At 38.9% G+C, this 17,537-nt stretch overlaps 1 protein-coding gene across 3 annotated transcripts in view; it reads right to left on the bottom strand.

The window, feature by feature from the left end:
• The window catches only part of KANK1 (KN motif and ankyrin repeat domains 1), a 242,207-nt gene that overhangs the window by 66,904 nt on the left and 157,766 nt on the right, over positions 1–17,537 (bottom strand). For all 3 annotated transcript variants that reach the window (XM_037851174.1, XM_037851175.1, XM_037851177.1), the window contains one exon: positions 2,416–2,535. In XM_037851174.1, the coding sequence (XP_037707102.1) occupies positions 2,416–2,452 (37 nt within the window). In that variant the 5' untranslated portion in view covers positions 2,453–2,535. The remainder of the gene's footprint in view (positions 1–2,415; positions 2,536–17,537) is intronic.

The raw sequence follows: 17,537 nt of genomic DNA, 5'->3' as shown, positions 1-17,537 counted from the left end.
CCTACGAGTCACCCCCAGAGAGTCTCTTTTGTTGCTCAGGTGTGGCCTCTCTCTCTAAGCCAACTCAGCAGGTAAACTCACTGCCCTCCCCACTATGTGGGACATGACTCCCAGGGGTGTAAATCTCCCTGGTAATGTGGGACATGACTCAAGGGGATGAGTTTGCCCTAGCATCATGGGATTGACAAAATCTTCTTGAACCAAATGGGGGAAGAGAAATGAAACAAAATAAAGTTTCAGTGGCTGAGAGATCACAAATAAGTCAAGAAGTCATTCTGGAGGTTATTGCTATGCATTATATAGATATTTCTTTTCAGTTTTTAGTGTATTGGAAGAGCTAGAAGGAAATACCTGAAACTGTTGAACTGCAACCCAGTAGCCTATAGTCTTGAAGATGATTGTATAACTACATAGCTTACACTGTGTGACCAAGTGATTGTAAAAACTTTGTGGTTCCCACTCAGAAAAATGAGGACAAAATGTAAATGAACAGTAGGGAAGGATGGGAGTATGGGATGTTTGGGGTGTTCTTTTTTACTTTAACATTTATTCTTATTCTTTTTCTTGTGTGGTAATGAAAATGTTCAAAACTTGATTGTGGTGATGAATCCACAAGTATATAATGTTACTGTGAACAAGTGATTATACATCGTGGATGGCTGCATGGTATGTGAATATATCTCAATAAAATTGAATTAAAAAAATCAGTATATTTGCAACCAGCATACTCTTTTGCATTGTGAGGTTTTTTTTTTTAAACAATGAAAAGGTATTTCTTTTTAACACAAAGTAGAAAAAGAAAAATTACAATGATGGTTTTTATAAGCATAATCTCAACTATATAATATACATAAAATGTAAAGATCCTATGGAAAATGAGCAGAACTTTTATTTCTGGGTGGTGCAATTACCAGTAATTCTTGCTTTACTTTTTATACAATATTATGTTTTAAATTTTCTACAATGAGCTATATATATTTTATTTTATTTTAATATATATCAAATATAGACAATTAAAGTAATCGTGAATGACTGAGTCTCCAATGAGATCGCTAAACTTACAGTGGTCATGGTGACTAGAACAAGCAAAAACTTTGCCTTGCTTGTCTGCAGTAACCATCCATACCCTGATACCTTAAAAAAATCACAAATCAGAGAGCTTTCCTTTGCTTTCAAAGATTGCACCTCAACACCCGGGCCTGTTAGGCAGAACGCCAGATGAGGAGGAAAAGCTGTAGTTGGATCATCAGACCTCAGGAACAAACAGAAAAGGGACAATTACAGGCAAAGTCAAGTTGCAAAAGGAATTAGAGGCAAATGGGATATGTACCTAAATCCTTGAAGACAGGATTTTGCCAGAGATGCAGTAAAATAGAGGTACTGAAGCACCTCAAGCAACTCTTGCCCTCCATGTGTGAATGGAAGTGAGGGTCATAAAGAGAAGGAAAATCACTGCATGCATCTTGAAACCCACAGCATTCAAGAAACTTCATAATGTTTCAGTTTCTTACCTTATCAAATATCAGTTCACTAGAGAAACAATGAATAATCTTGACTTTACTTATTTCACTTGGGGTAAGTTACTTAACTTCCCTGTGCCATCAAGTTGGGATGATGATGATGATGATGATGATATAATCTCATAGGACTGTTGTGGTATTGAGTATGACAATGCAGGCAAAGCATTTTAGACACCATGGTGCATAATACATGCCCCGTAAATGTTAGCTATAGTCGTTATTTATATTTTCATTATTGAAAGCAGCCCCCTAAGCAGAATCTCTAAAAGTCCTGAGAAGCTGAGCAGTGGAAAGGAGGAGGAACAGAAGAATGGATGGGAGACAGCAGTAGCCCCAGAAAAAAAAGTTTATCCGAATATGGGTTTGGGTGAGCCATGTGGCAGGTTTGCCAGAGGTAATACTTGCAGCTAGGATTGCTGGAAGAGAAAGTCACTCTGTGAAAACTCCTTCAGAAGTCTCCTGTTTTTTTTCTGCTATTGTCTTTAAAAGTGCTTTCCAGATTACAAAGACAAAAGCTGCCTGGGAGTGGATTCTAGGAAGTGGTTTTAAGCATCCAAACTTATTTCCTCTCCCCTCATTCAGCCTCTTAGAAAGAAGCACAAGAGAAGGAATATACAATATATGTGCATCAGCATTCAGGAGTTTACATTTATCCTTCAACACTTTAATAAAACAGACTTAGGTAATAATTTACTGAACTGAATTCAGTACATAAAGTCTTTAAAGATAAAAGGAAATTCTCTAAGAGGTTAAAAAAAACTTCAATAGATAGAAAATTGCTTTGAAATGCTGGTTATCTAGGCAACTTGCTATTATCTACCCATTACTAAAGGATAAATAAAAAATTAGTTTGAGCAAAGACATACATTTAAGACACACACACAAGCACTGTTACCTGAGGCACAGCCGCTAATGTTTGTGGTATGAGCCATGTTGGCTTGAATCCAAAGACAGATCCAGAAAGGAGTGAGGAGTTATGCAAATTTTATGCATCAAGTCCCCAAACGCATTCAACCTGAAACAATAAAGAGAGCCCCATCAAAATGGATCATTTAAAAATATGTAGAACACTAAATCTTAAACTTCTGTTTACAAAGATGGCTGCTAATGGAGAGAGCAAATCATGATGGGGGAGAGACAGACGGACTGAAGTGGAGACTGTAATGGACCTAAGGGAGAGAAGATGCCCACTGCTGCAACAGTAGACAAGCACTGGAAGAAAGTCTCCAAACAAAATACTTTATGGAAAATAAAATTGGTTCTCTAGAAATGAGACTATTTCAGGAAGGTGGTCTTAAAATACAGTATGTATCATTCTGTAGCATTCCACAAACTACATTTTGGTATCTAAGCTTCCACTCCTTTCCAAATGTTGTTTCAATCATTTTATTCATTCAACTGCAATTTTCAAAACAGTTGTTGCATCTAATGACCACTCCTTCTTTTGTTTAAATGATTATCTTCATTGCAAATTGTTTTGTTTCTTTACCTGTCCACCCTTTCTCCATGCAATCGTCCTTCTAAAACACAAATCTGATCCAGTCATTCCCTCTTTTAAAAAAAAAATCTTCAATATCTTCTACTGTCCTGCTGGATGTACTTTAAATGACAAAGCATGGCACACAAAGTTTAAAAAAGCAAACAAACAAAAAAAGACATCCCCTTTACCGAAAAGGAACACTGCTTCAAAGTGTGCTCTTTGAAAATGCCTTCTGAAAAATGCTGGCAAGAAAAGCAAACAAGGGTACAGAAAGAAATATTCCACTTTTCATTGTGCAGACCCACAAAATAAGAAGAAATTGAGCTAAACACATTCCAAGCTGAGAATTAAAGTGTCAATTCAGAAATTACATGACCTCCCAATAACATAAGGCTAAAATAATAACATATCCATATATACCAAAGTATAATGTAGCCATTAAAATCATTGACGAGTTTTTAGTAACATGGTGAAATAGTGTGCTGAGTGAAAAATGGTTTAAAAAAACTGTATTCTGTCACAAACCCAATTTTGTTAAAGTTATGCATGTGCATATTTACACATTTAATTAAACAATTAGAAGAAAATGCACCAAAATGCTCATTATTGTTGCCTCTGGGTGATGCAATTATGGATGGATTTAGCTCCTTTATTACTTTTGTAATAATTGTGAAAATAAACATTTAGACCCCTCCTGTCAATTTGGGCTTTATTTGCTATAAAATGTATCAGGGAAAAGAAAAAAAACACACAAAAAAATGCTATGCAAAGGGAAACTAACAGGCTACAGTCATGGAGATTATAAAGGTCATAAATATAAGTAAATACAAAGGAAAGAAAAGGAAATGGCTGATAGCTTTGATCACCCAGGGTGAGAATTTCTTGCTGCTTAGCTCCTGAAATTTTCCTCATTGTGTGAACGGGGTTTTAAAGGTGCTTCTGGCCAGCACGCTCTGCTGGATGGCTTTTCCAGCTATAGTGACAGCTCAGCTGTCTTGGAGAGACCTGATTCTACACCTTCCATCAAGGCCTGTGCAGCTCTCCGTTGGTTCCCAGTCCCTGCGTGGCAGCACACCAGGAGGACGGGGTGGCTCTAATCTTTCTATGCGGCAATCACCTGACATTCTCTTGGAAACAGAGGCACTAGTTCAGGTCCACCGCACTGGACTTGGAGAGCAATAACCTCCATGTGCACTGAATCAAAAGACAGACTTGAGGGAGAGAGCCAGCATTATCAGCTACGTCTGACAAACGTAGCTTCGGGCAAAAAAAAAAAGTGGAGACTGGGAAGATAAAAGAGGGAGGAGCTGAAAGATGAGAGAGCAAAGCCAAGATGCCCAGCTTCTTGAATTATTCAACTAATTATACTTTTAAAAGCCAACAACAAAAACCTAAGCCAAATCCCTGTTTACTGGCCCTTTCTAGCCCTGTGTGTTTGTACTCTGGCTTCATAATGGCTTATAAATACTATCATTTAAAATCTTGAGGGCAAACAGAAGGCAAGAAGAGACAAGCTGCACGTGTTATGGGTGAATGAACTGTGTGTCAAGGTATTTGCACGGAGATGTGCCCAGAATTTTCCTAGTCAAGCTTTGTAAACTTTGGCCCAAGGTTTTCTCTTTTTATTGAACCTCTTTCACCTGGCAGAAGATCTTTATCTCAGATCCAAATTGGTCTTTCTCTCTCAAACTGAACATAAACATCAAAATGAGGAGGAAGCCTAAAATTAGGAGCTACAAGCCTATCGCTGGTAAAATAACAAGACATGTCTGTCACTGGATGTGGGTCCTGGCAGTATCTGTACAAGAGAACAGTTTTATATTGTGTTTCCATTTCTCTCATTTATTGTTCAATTTGACAGGTGGCCCGCAAATTGAGGACTGCTTCTTAATGACATGCAGATTCTTACAGTCAGGGCATTGTATAAACCAGAAAAGGTTTGGCCATGATCCACTCCTCTGTTACAGATCAATAAACTGCTTCTTTTCTCCCTCTGAGGAGAGTGCAAACCAGTAAATCTTAATTGTACAACGGTGACTTCATTCTGCTAGCTAAGAAAAAAGAACTTCTTAGAAAGGATTAAGGAAAATATATCAATAAAGAAAATAAAGAATTTGTCTTCTCTGTTGTTACAGACTGAGCTGCAATAAGGAACATTTTAGTAGTTCCCCAAGTATGGTGCAAAGAAGAAAACTCGACATTGCGTTAATTAACCCCATAAGTACTTTACATTAGCCTAATAGGAAACAAACATGGAAAACAGCTCACTAGATCTTTTGTAAGAACAAAGCTATGAAAACAAGTGGTTAGATGACACTGAGATTTGATATATATTCCACATTTGCACTGCCAGCCAGTCAAATGGTTAGAACCAAGATGATGATGACAATGCTGATGACTGCTAACTTGAGTGAGCTCAACTATTAGTTATTGAAATTGTTAAATCTAAACACATCATTGTTTTAAGTGCCACTGATAAAGATGTTGCCACTTAAATGACACAATGTTTTTTAAAATTAACATTAATTGTAAGGCATTCTAATTTCAGGTGTTAAAATGTGGAAAAAATGTGCATCTTAGTTAATAAAACTATATTACACTCAAGGCACTATTTTAAGCACTTAACATTTATTAACTTACTTAAACCTCACATCAACCCTATGAAGTACTATTATGCCTACTCCCCCATTTTACAGATAGGAAACTAAGGCTCTGGCAAGTTTAGGAACAGCTAGTGACTGAACTGACATTTATATCTAAGCATTTTAGCCCTTAGAACTCATTATGCACTATTGTTTCAACAAATAAGAATTTACATGCATGAATGAGTGATGTCCCTTCAAAATACTCACCCTAAGATATATCTGCTTACTGAAAGGATGCTTTAGTCAAAACCATTTTAGACAGAAAGCTATATTTCAGAATTTTACGTAATGTTTGTTTAAACAATCATATTTGCAACCTTATTCCTTGGGATAAAATGTTTAGGACCTTGAGGAGGTACTCATATAATACACAGGAAATATCTCTTAAGTACTTAAACATCACACTCTCTTCTAGACTCCAAAAGTTATTCGTTAGCTTGATTGTCAACCTTGTTCCTTCAAGATTTTATCATGACTGTCACTTGACTCTCAAAAATTAAACACTTCCAACTGAAAAAATTTTCCACCATTGAGGACAGGTGGGAAGCTCTAAATGGAATCTAAGGTATTTCAAAAATGTACAGAAATAGGGTAATATAATTGGAGTAAGAACCTTGCCACTCAAAATGACAATATGGAAGGGGAAATGACCACTTTGATGCAAAAATTCTAGTATCTCTTTTAAAGCATCACAGTATTTTTCTTCATTTAACAATAAAATTAAGAAAGCAATTATCAGCATTTTTAAAATATGGAAAACACAGAACATGCAAAAAATAATTATCTTTTTTTACTTTAATTTTTATTCTTATTTTTTGTGGTAATGAAAATGTTCAAAAATTGGTTAATAAAAAGGCAATTATCAGTAACATTAAAATCTGAAAAACACAGAACATGCAAAAAATAATCACACCACTTTAATGTAACCACTGTTATCATCTGAGGTTACTTTTTAGCATTTTATATGACTATACGAACATTTTAGTTAATTAGCACATTTTAAAGTCTACAGCATACTGGAATTGTGCCAGGCACAATTTTGTTTCTGTTTTGGAGACATAAGATAGACTAAGGCACTGTGCCTTCCCCAGAAGTTTACACACAAGTGCTGGGGGCAGATACAGACACAGTAAAAGAAGAAAGCAATAGACTAGCAGTGTATATACAGTCCAACTCCAGTCCATAGTGAAGTGATCTTACTCTGCCTGAGAAGGGTAAAAAAGGAATCTGTATTCATAATGAGAGACCACTTGATCTAAGTTGAAGGAAGAGTGGGCATTTATCAGGGCAAGAAAGGCAGAAGGGCATTCTGAGCAGGAGAAACAGCACAAAGATATGAGGCAAGAAAGTGCGTGGGAAGTAGCTGCTGTGGCCGGAGGCCTTTCTGCTTGCAGAACGCGTCATAAATGAAGCTAACTGCCTGAGAGAAAGACTACATAAGGAGACTGGGTGCTAAAGAGGAATGTAAAAGGAAGTTGATTCTATCAAGACCAACTGAAAACATATACATCTTTACCTTAATAAAAAAATTCAGAGTTCATTTACTTCTTTAAATAAGTTGATCTTATGGAAAACTATATAACATTACTAAAAGAAATCAAAGAAGACCTATGGTAAATTGAATAAGAAATTTAACTAAACAAATGTAGAAGCCCTAAATATATGTAAGGACATACCATGCTATGGATTGGAAGACTAAATATCATCAGATGTCAATTCTATCCAAAGTGATTCACAGATTCAATGCAATGCCAATCAGAATTCTAACAGCCTTTTTGCAGAAATGGGAAAGCCAATCATCAAATTTATATGGAAGAGGAGAGGGTACCAAATAGCCAAAAACATCCTTAAAAAGAAGAGCAAAGCTGGAGGACTCACACTTCCCTATTTTAAAATTGACCAAAAGCTACAGTGGTAAAACAGTATAGTACTCCCACCAGGACAGATTTATAGTCCAATGGAATCGAACTGAGGGTTTAGAAAAAGACCCTCACATCTATGGCCAACTGATTTTAGACAAGGATGCTAAGTACACTCAATTGGGAAAGAATAATCTCTTCAACAAATGGTGCTGGGAAAACTGGATATCCATACGCAAAAGAATGAAAGAGGACCCCTAACTCATACCATATACAAAAATCAACTCAAAATGAATCAAAGACCTAAATAGAAGAACTAGGACTGTAAAACTCCTAGAAGAAAATGTAGGGAAGCATCTTCAGGCAGTGGTTTCTTAGACTTTATACCCAAAGCACAAGCCAAGAAAGAAAAAAATAGATCAATGGGACTTCATCAAGATTAAAAACTTTTGTGCGAAGAATTTCACTATGAAAGTACAAGGACAACCTACAGAATGGAGAAAATACTTGGAAGCCACATATCTGATAAGGGTTTAATATCCAGAATTTATAAGAAATCCTACAACTCAACAACAAAAAGACAAACAACCCAATTAAAACACAGACAAAAGACTTCAAGAGACACATCTCCAAAGACGACGTAGAAATGGACAAAAAGTTCATGGAAAGATGCTTGACATCTTTGGCTATTAGGCAAATGCAAATCAAAACCACAGTGAGATACAATTTCACACCCTCTAGAATGGCTACTGTTTTAAAAATGAAAAATAAATGTCAGTCTTTCAAACAGACATCCTAAAAAAACCTCTCTAATTTGTTACACACATCATCTATGAATGTCCACATACTTTGTAGACTATATAAAGCAGTCAAGAATTTACTTCAAAGTACATTTGAATGTAAACTCTGGTCACAGTTCATCATTAGATTCTCCTTCAGTGATTTCCAATATTGGCTTCTACCACTGGAAGACTGGGGGGGCAGTGGGTAGACAGCTCTTGCAAAATAACCTGCAACCAAAATTACCTAATACAATCCAATGTCATTTAACATTCTCAAATACAATAGAAAAAGTTAATTTTCTTGATGGGGATTGGGTAGAGATAGAGGAAAATCTGAATTATCCATCAAAATCTAAATTAGACTCTTACCTAGATACTGTTTTCATTTATAAATTAGAAAAAAAGTTGGGTTTTGCTTATTAGGAAAAATTTATATAATGTTTGTTCAAACATTTATATTTATAACCTTATTCCTTGGGGTAACACATTAAGAGGCTTGAGGAGGTACTTACATGACAGAAACAAATTAAAATGCAGACAATAGAGAGAATACAGAAGCAGCAAGGGTATAAATTTATCCATTCAACAAATGAGTGCTTAATATGAGCCAGTTAGGAACTGAGGGTATAGCAATGAACAAAGTAAATCCCTTTCCCTGTCCCCCAATCTAATTAGAGATGTATTTTGGACCCAAAGATAATCTAGGTTCACAGTATGCTTAAGAGATTATTCTCTACTCATTTTTCTCTGCCTCATTTGGTAAGAGCTCTCATGGTGAAATCTGCCGCCTTCTGCACCAAAGAAGGCCTGGGTGTGTCTGGCTTTCCCACAGACCCTCACTGCTTATGGACATCCACTCAACATCATGAAAATATATCAGAATCTTTCCAAGAGTGTGCAGAAGCGTGATACTGCCAATTAACCCCATCTCAGAGCCTGCAGATGCTTTCAGAGCCCTGTGCTGGCTCTGCTCCAGCTAGGTTGCTGGGACCCACACAGCTTCCTGAGCACTTAAAGAGAACTGACGCTTGGAAAGTTTCTTTCCAGGAAATTTTCTGTGATGTTTATTGGATCATGACAATCTAGGCTGAAAACCAGCTGCTCCTCTGCAAATAATGGGTAACAGACTGGAGAAGGGCAAAGGAAAATTAGAAGTACTGAAGTTTTTTTGTTTGTTTAGTTTATAACCTTTCTGTTTGTTGATTTCAAAGGAAAACAATTTTATGACACAGTTGAGATACAATGAAATACTACCTATTGATTTGCTCTGGTTCATCTGCAATATAGGCTTAAGGAAAACAGATCACAGCAGAAACCTAAACCCTGATTTTATAAATATGGCCATATTAGTGAGGTCTTGCCCTTACCGAGTCAGAATCCCTATTGGTGGTAATTTATGAGGTAAAATATCAGTTCTTTTGCCTATTCACTCATTAAAGAACCAGGAGGTTACAGCCACAATTAGTTTCATTAGTTTGAAACTCTTTTGTTTCTTTCCTGTTTAAGTTACTTAAAATGTGCAGTTCTCATTTAGTTGCTGCATTATCAGAAATTTTCCTCTTAATTCCTTCAGGATGGATTCTTACATGGTCTCTGATGACTACTTTTTAAATTGATCAATACTATGACTGCCAAGTACAAAGGTGCATGGGACTGTCACTAAATAAAAGGGGACCCATAACATAGCTTCAGATTCCTAACCTCGAAACAGTAGTTCTCAAAGTGTGGTCCCCAGTGCAGCAGCTGCAGCAGCAGTGTTATCTTCTGGGAACTTGTTAGAAATGCAAGTTTTCCAGACCTGCTAACTTAGGAGTCTGGGGGTGGGGCCCAGTAACCTGTGTTTTAACAAGCCTTCAAAGGAATTCTGATTCAGGCCAAAGTTTGGGAACCACTGCCTTAAAAGATGACTTAATGCCACAAAAGAGACAGGTGGTCTGAACTTAAACAGGAAAAAATTAATTCCTAAGATTTCAAGCAGTGGGAATGTTCTCTGATTAAAAACAAACAAACAAACAAACAAAAAAACGGTAACCAGTCATTCAGAAAACATCCCTCAGGAAGCCTGACTTTTTCCCATTCATTTATCCAAAAAATATTGATTGCAACAGGCACAATGGCGGGCAGTGAGGCTTCAGTGGTAAACAAATTCTACTCAGTCCTGGAGCTTACACGCAGGGATCTCACACACATACACACACACAATTGTGATAAGAAGAAAATAGGTGTTGAGTGAGAAAAACAGAGGTGAAAATTCTTAGGACTGAAGTTGAGGATAATGCAGCCAGGTGGGAATGGGATGGTCCTTAGAGGCCTCTCTGAGGCAATGACGCTGAAGCTAAGACCTGAAGACAGGTAGGAGTAGCTAGGGAGAGTGTGGTAGGTAAGAACTGTCAGGGAACAGAATTAGAGAGCCCAGAAATAGACCCACACAAATAAGCCCATATAATTTTTGATAAAGGCATAAAAAGAATTCAATAAAGGGAGAAAAGTCTTTTCAACAAATGGGGCGACACTGATTGGACATCTATAGGCAAAAGAACAAACCTTCAACTTAACCTTTCACCTTATACAAAAATTAATTAAAACTGAATCATGGACTTAACTGTAAGGGAAGAAAACTATAAAATTTGTGGAAGAACACAGAAGATCTTCAGGGCATAGGTCTAGGAGAAGAGTTCTTAGACATGACAGCAAAAGCATATTTAACTTTTTTTTTTTTTTTTCCTTTATAAGAATGGTCCAGGGAGAAGACACAACACAGCTGAAGGCTCTGGAACAGGAAAGAGCTCAGGACACTGAGTTTATTAAGAAAGAGACAAAGCAAAGAGCTGAGGTGAGAGGGAAGCAGAGGCTAGCCTCTGAGACTTCCTAGCTTTGCTGATCAATATAAGAAGACTGGGTTTTATTCTAAGTGCAAAGTCACTGAGGGACTTAAAGCTGATAAGTAACATGATCTTATTTTTGTTTTTCACAAGGGCTTCTTTCCATCCTTAAAGAGTGGTAGGCCTGGACTTCTTTAGTTCTACTGTTTATAACTTTAGTTATATTATCACTTTATTTGCATTGTTTAGTTATACTATGGTAGGGAAAGGACATTGAATGGTTTCTTCAGACTTCACACAGAGGATTTCAACTTGACGATATAATCCAGCCATTTGATCACTTTACTTTCCTATTGTTTATAACAGAAAGGCTCAGCCGCTTCAAAAGGAAATTTCCCAGATTGTCTTGTATTTCACCCAGCATATTCAAGTTCCTATTTACTTAAGACAAACTTTAACAAGGTCTAGTGGCTAGCCCAGGGAGTGCTTTATAATCTGCTCTATGACAAAGGTTTTCACAACATTAAACTGTGTTATCAGTATAGCATATGCACTTCAACTGAAAATGGTTATGGGAAGAGCTGAATTCAGAGACTGAATTCAGAGGTTTATAAAGGCCGAGCTAAAACTGCTGCACCCAGCCACACTCGGGTTCAAGTTGCCCTTCATGTCGTACAAGCTCTTGCAGAAAGTCTTGAAGGTTGCTTTCCTTTAGTTGAAATAAATCTCACTTAAGCTTTGCCCTTTTTAATAACAAGAGGCTCAGAACATTCTCTGCCTCTTTACTGTCATGGGCTGACATGCTGGGACAAGCACACAGCTTTCACGATTCTGCACAAAGTGCCCATGTTCTTCTACTCCTGCTTGGTGGGCAAATATCAGGGCATGGGGTGGGGCAGCACGGGCATCTGCCATGGAGATCCAGTCTAAAGTAGGAAATGACTGAAGCCCCTTGTTTTCTGTTGGCATCCCATTCCGCTGAGTGGCTGTGGAGAACAGCAGTCTGGTGGCAGCCTGACTGAGGACAGGACAGGCCACTGCCAGGAGGGAGAGCCTCATCCCCCGATCAGCGCAGGAAGGAAGAGAAGAGGCTCATCAGGTCATCTGGCCAATTCCAAACAGTAAGAAGCCACAGAAGTTTCCTGTGAGCACCAATTCAATTGCCATCAACCATCCAACACCTGTCCTGTTCAGCTGGAGAAATGCAACAAGTCAAAGGAAGCAGAGACTCGGCCCTTTCTCCTCCTTCAGAGGTCCTGCTCCTTCCTCTCCCCACGACTCTATTCCTTCTTCCAAACAGCTGAGATAGCGATGGCTCAACCCCACCACACTAGGAAAGTCGCCAGAGCATGTGCCCTGCCTCAGAAAGAGCAGGGTTGGAGGGGTTGGGCTGAGGCCATGTCGGGAGAAGGCTGACTCATCAGGAGGGTGCAGTCTGACATTCCAACAGGGCCAAAGGCCCATCAGCCGCTGAGATGAGGGCCTGGGGGCATAAAATGATCATTTAGCACTCTGGGGCAAAAACACACAATGGGCAGCATCTGAGCCAGGACGAACCTAGAAAGCTAAAAATGCAACTGGGATCTACGGGGGTGGGGGGTGAGGGAGCACGTGTGTATCATACTGAAGCAAAATTAATTTATAAGAATTTGGTTGAAACTATGGAGGTGGGGTGCAGGGTTTGACAGCAGAGGAGAGGCAAAAACTTTCTATCTAGCAAGGGATGGTAAATGTTTACTAATGGCAAAATGTCTGTTATTACTAATTTAATGCGCCTAAAATCTCAATTCTGTTGCTTTAAGTGTTCTACAGTATGTATATATTTTTAAATAAGTATAAAAAGAATGTATTGACAAGGACTTAGATGGTTTGTTTACACTTCTTAACCCCCTGGCTACTTGTGGTGTGCTCTCCAGGTCAGCAGCCACAGCATCTGCTTTTGGTTAAATGCAGAATCTTGGGCCCCACCCCAGACCTACAGAATCAGAATCAGCATTTTAACATCTCCAGGTGATTCACAGGCACTTTAAAGTGTGAGAAGCACTGGTTTAGCCCTATTTTCCCCATAGAGCTTAAGCTTCCTAACCTGCTACCTCTACCCTGAGGAACCCAAAGCAGTGGTTCACAGCCTTGGCTTATCATTGAAATTACCGTCCCATGCCAGGCCCACCACAGATGAATTAAATTCCTCTCTGGAGGAGAGACCCAGGCATACATATGTTTACTTATGCACAAGAGTTTCCGTGTGCTGTGTTTGAGAGTCATTGGTCTATTCCAGTGGTTCTCAAGGTAAGGTCTCCAGACCAGCAGAATCAGCATCACCTGGGAACTTTAGGTAGAGATGCAAATTCATTCTAATTCTCTGTCTCTCTCGTTCACACACGCCCACACCCATGCACACCCCTGATGAATCAGAAACCGGGTAGGGCGCATCCCAGCAATCCGTCTTTTGACAAAAGAGATTCTGACGCAGGCTAAAGTTTGAGAAGTTTGAGAACTATAACTTTAGATGCTGAGGGGAGTAGGGATAGTAATCAAGAATTCTTTTCTCTTAAAAGTCAAATTCAGTGGTTTTCAATTATCACTAAGGATCAGAATCACCTGCAGAAGTTTTAAAAGTTTCCCATGCCCTGGGCCCCACCAGCAGAGATTTGGTTTCAACTGGTGGTTTTGGGGGGCCTGGTCTTTGGGAGGCATCAAAGGTGCAGCCAGGGAGAAGCAGCATGGGAGTCACTCCCCACAGAGGCCACTAGGAGGTGGTGTATAAGGGTCCGCAGCAAGGTGGGTTGGGGGCACCATGACCCCAGCAGAGGCTGGGTGTGGCACAGTCACCGTGCTTTGCAAACGGAGACCTCAGTGGCTCAGCAGGGGGACAGAGCTGTGTTGCAGAAGCCCACAGTGTGACCACACTTACAAAAAAGGAACTCAGCAAAACTTCAGGAAGTTCTAGGAAGGAAGGCAGTCTGGTACCTCTTTGCATATATATATATTTGGCATCTGAAATAAAAATATTTATTTTTATAAGGATGATTTAAATTTCACTTAAAAATGAGGATGAAGCCAGGGGATATGCTCCTAGGGGCTGAGGGAGTTACAGGGTCAGAAGCATGCAATGGATGAGGAAACTATAGTTTAGGGTAATGAATAAATCCTACTGTCTCATGGGTTAACTTGGAAATAGGTGATGCTCAAGCAATGCTGTTTTCTTAAAATCTGGTAACACAGTACCCCACACCTTCCCCCAGAAATTCTGATTCAGTGAGTCTGTGATGGGGTTGAAATTTATATTTTTATAAATCCCCAGGTGATTCTTGTTATCAGAGAAATCTGGGAAATAGACTGACTTAGAGGACCATATTCACTAGGTCACTGGGTCTGAAAGTGTGACCCTGGATCAGCAGCATTGACATCACTTGGGACCTTGTTAGAGATGCAGATTCTTGGACCCTGGATCAGAGTTCTCCAGAGACAGAGAACCAACAGAATATATGTATGTGTGTATGTGTGTATATATATATATAGGCGTATGTGTAATATATGTGTGTATGTATATAGTATATGTGTATGTGTATATATATAAGCATATGTGTAATATATGTATGTATATAGTACATGGGTGTATGTGTATATATATAGGCGTATGTGTAATATACGTGTGTGTATATATAGGCATATGTGTAATATATGTGTGTATGTATACAGTATATGTGTATGTGTATATATATAAGCGTATGTGTGTATATATACGTGTATGTGTAATATATGTCTGTATGTATATAGTATATGGGTGTATGTGTATATATATATATACATAGGCATATGTGTAATACATGTGTATGTATATAGTATGTGTGTATATATAGGCGTATGTGTAATATACATGTGTAGGTATATAGTATATGTGTGTATGTGTATAAATATAAGCATATGTGTAATATATGTATGTGTATATATATAGGTGTATGTGTAATATATGTGTATGTATGTAGTATGTGTGTGTATGTGTATATATACAGGCATGTGTAATATGTGTGTGTGTGTGTGTGTGTATAGTATATGTGTGCATGTGTGTATATATAGGCATATGTGTAATATATGTGTGTATGTATATGGTATATGTGTGTATGTATAGGGGAGAGAGAGAAAGAAAAGGAATTAGCTCCTGTGATTATGGGATTGGGGGGGCTGGCAAGGCCGAATTCTATAGTCAGAGGCTGGAAATTCCAGAAAGAGCGATGTTGAAATCTTCAGTCAGACTCTGTAGGGGAGGGCTAGGAAGGAATGGAGGATGTAGTCTCCAAGGCAGAAATCCTTCAGATTCCTGAAACCCTCCATTCTTGCCTTTAGGACCTCCAACTGATTAGATCGGGTCCACCCACATTGCTGAGAGGAATCTCCTTTACTTAAAGTCAGTTGATTGTAGATGCTATTCCCATCTATGAAATACAGTAACAGGCGAGTGTTTGACCAATCAACTGGACACCATAACCTCACCACATTGTCACATAAAATTAACCATCACAGGTCCCACCCCAGATTACTGACTCAGAATTGCCAGGGGTGGGACCCAACGATCTGTGTGTTAACAAGTCCTCCAACTGATTTGAGAACCATAGCACTAGGGCTATTTCCAAAAATTTTACATCTTGGAAGATGTGGTTGTATCCAAACACCTAATTTTGGGTAGAACCACAAAGAAATGCTGGGCTGGCTCTCATCCTGTGGGGGTGAAGACACATGGTGAAGACAGACTTTGGTTGTAACCATAAAAGACCACAAGGACAGAAATGGAGTTGTACACACTACAAAGATGAAAGCAGTTTTGCTAGTGTAATGCAGTTTTAAAAAATAAAATGAAATGGTGTTTTTATTGGAAAGACAATCTAACAGTAAACAAATAAAAAAAAAATACAGGCATGTGTAATATATGTGTGATGAGGTTTATTCATCTTCCTTGCTCCCGTCCTTTTTTACCATACTACTGTTTTGGCAAACAAACAAACAATCCATTTACCACATTCATACCACTAAGGTATGGAAACCAGCCCATAGTTTGGTAATATCCAAATGCAAAAGAACTACTTGGGTTCACAAGACAAAGAAAATTTATAACACACGACAGGCTTTAGGGGGTCCTTGAAACCCCCAAAATTAAATGCAAAAGTTTGTAATTTTTAACAAACAGGCATTGTTCGAGGAAGAGATTTTATTGCTTTCATTAGCTATTCAAAAGGGGCCTTGACCCAAGGAAAGTTAAGAACGTCTGAGCTTCCAAAAATGTGAGCTCATTTCACTGGATGCAGATCTGTACACAGGTGTCCTGACAATTCAATGTTCTAGGACACGAAAGAAAAAAACATTCATTCCCTTACCTGGAAACCTCTTTCTCTTTTGAGGAGATTGCAATGGCACACCAAGCTTCTTGCCTCTAGAGATGCTTGTGAGAACCAGGGACTCATCCGCAACAGCAGAGCTCAGGAAAAAGCAAAGCAGCAGTGCTAGACCAGGAGCCTAGAAACTGCCTTCAGACTGGGCCACAAACTACCCCCAGACTCTGGGTAAGTCCATAGCTCTGGGGCTCAGATTCTTCAAGGCTGGACCCAGAAGGGCCCTGAGCCGCTTCCAGGCCCGACAGACACTGTGACTGCTCTTCCAAATCCTGGGCCCACAAGGACAAAAGGCTCCCCTTGGCCGATGTTGTCCAATAAAGTAAGGTTGGACGGGATGCTGTGCACAGGTCAGGGGGACACCGTCACCGTTCCTGCCCCACAGGCTCTGCTGCCTCCAGGAAGACCCTCCTGGCTCACCAGGCTCTCGTTCCTCCTCTGACCCAAGCTCCCAGAGGGGCGGCTGTTTTCTACCCCTTCCAAATTAAGTTTTCTCCCTTGCCCCCAAATGTTCTAAATATTCAACAATAAAGGAAAGTATAACAGAGAAAGTTAAAAAAAAAAAGCCATAACGCCACTACTTAACATTTTGGTGCATAGTGTCCCATTTTTTCCCTGTGTTTATATATACATGTGTGTGTGTATATATGTTATTTTACAACTTTTAACACTATATTATACCCATCTTTCCTAAGACAATAACCATCTCTTCTTTTTAATGGCTGAAGAGTAATCCCTTTCATGTTTGTGCCATATTTCATTTGACCCTGGTTTATTACTGAACATTTAGATTGTTTCAGATTTTTTCATATTATAAACACCTTGATGAACATACTTTTACATACAGCCTTTTGTACTTCTCTAATAACATTCGAAGGATTAATTCCAAGAAGTGGATTTGGGAGATGAAAAGACAGAGCCTGTATGTCTTGGTGTATAATGTCAGCTCATCCTCTACAAAGGAGGTGCCAATTTAAGCTCCCACCAATGCTGCATGGGAAAGCCAATGAAACTGAATCCCATTCCTGAGTTGATTGCTCTA

Source organism: Choloepus didactylus, chromosome 10 (assembly GCF_015220235.1).
Source record: "Choloepus didactylus isolate mChoDid1 chromosome 10, mChoDid1.pri, whole genome shotgun sequence".
Taxonomy (NCBI): Eukaryota; Metazoa; Chordata; class Mammalia; order Pilosa; family Megalonychidae; genus Choloepus; species Choloepus didactylus.
The sequence above is the reverse complement of the archived record's forward strand: the minus strand, read 5'-3'. Positions and strand labels throughout refer to the sequence as shown.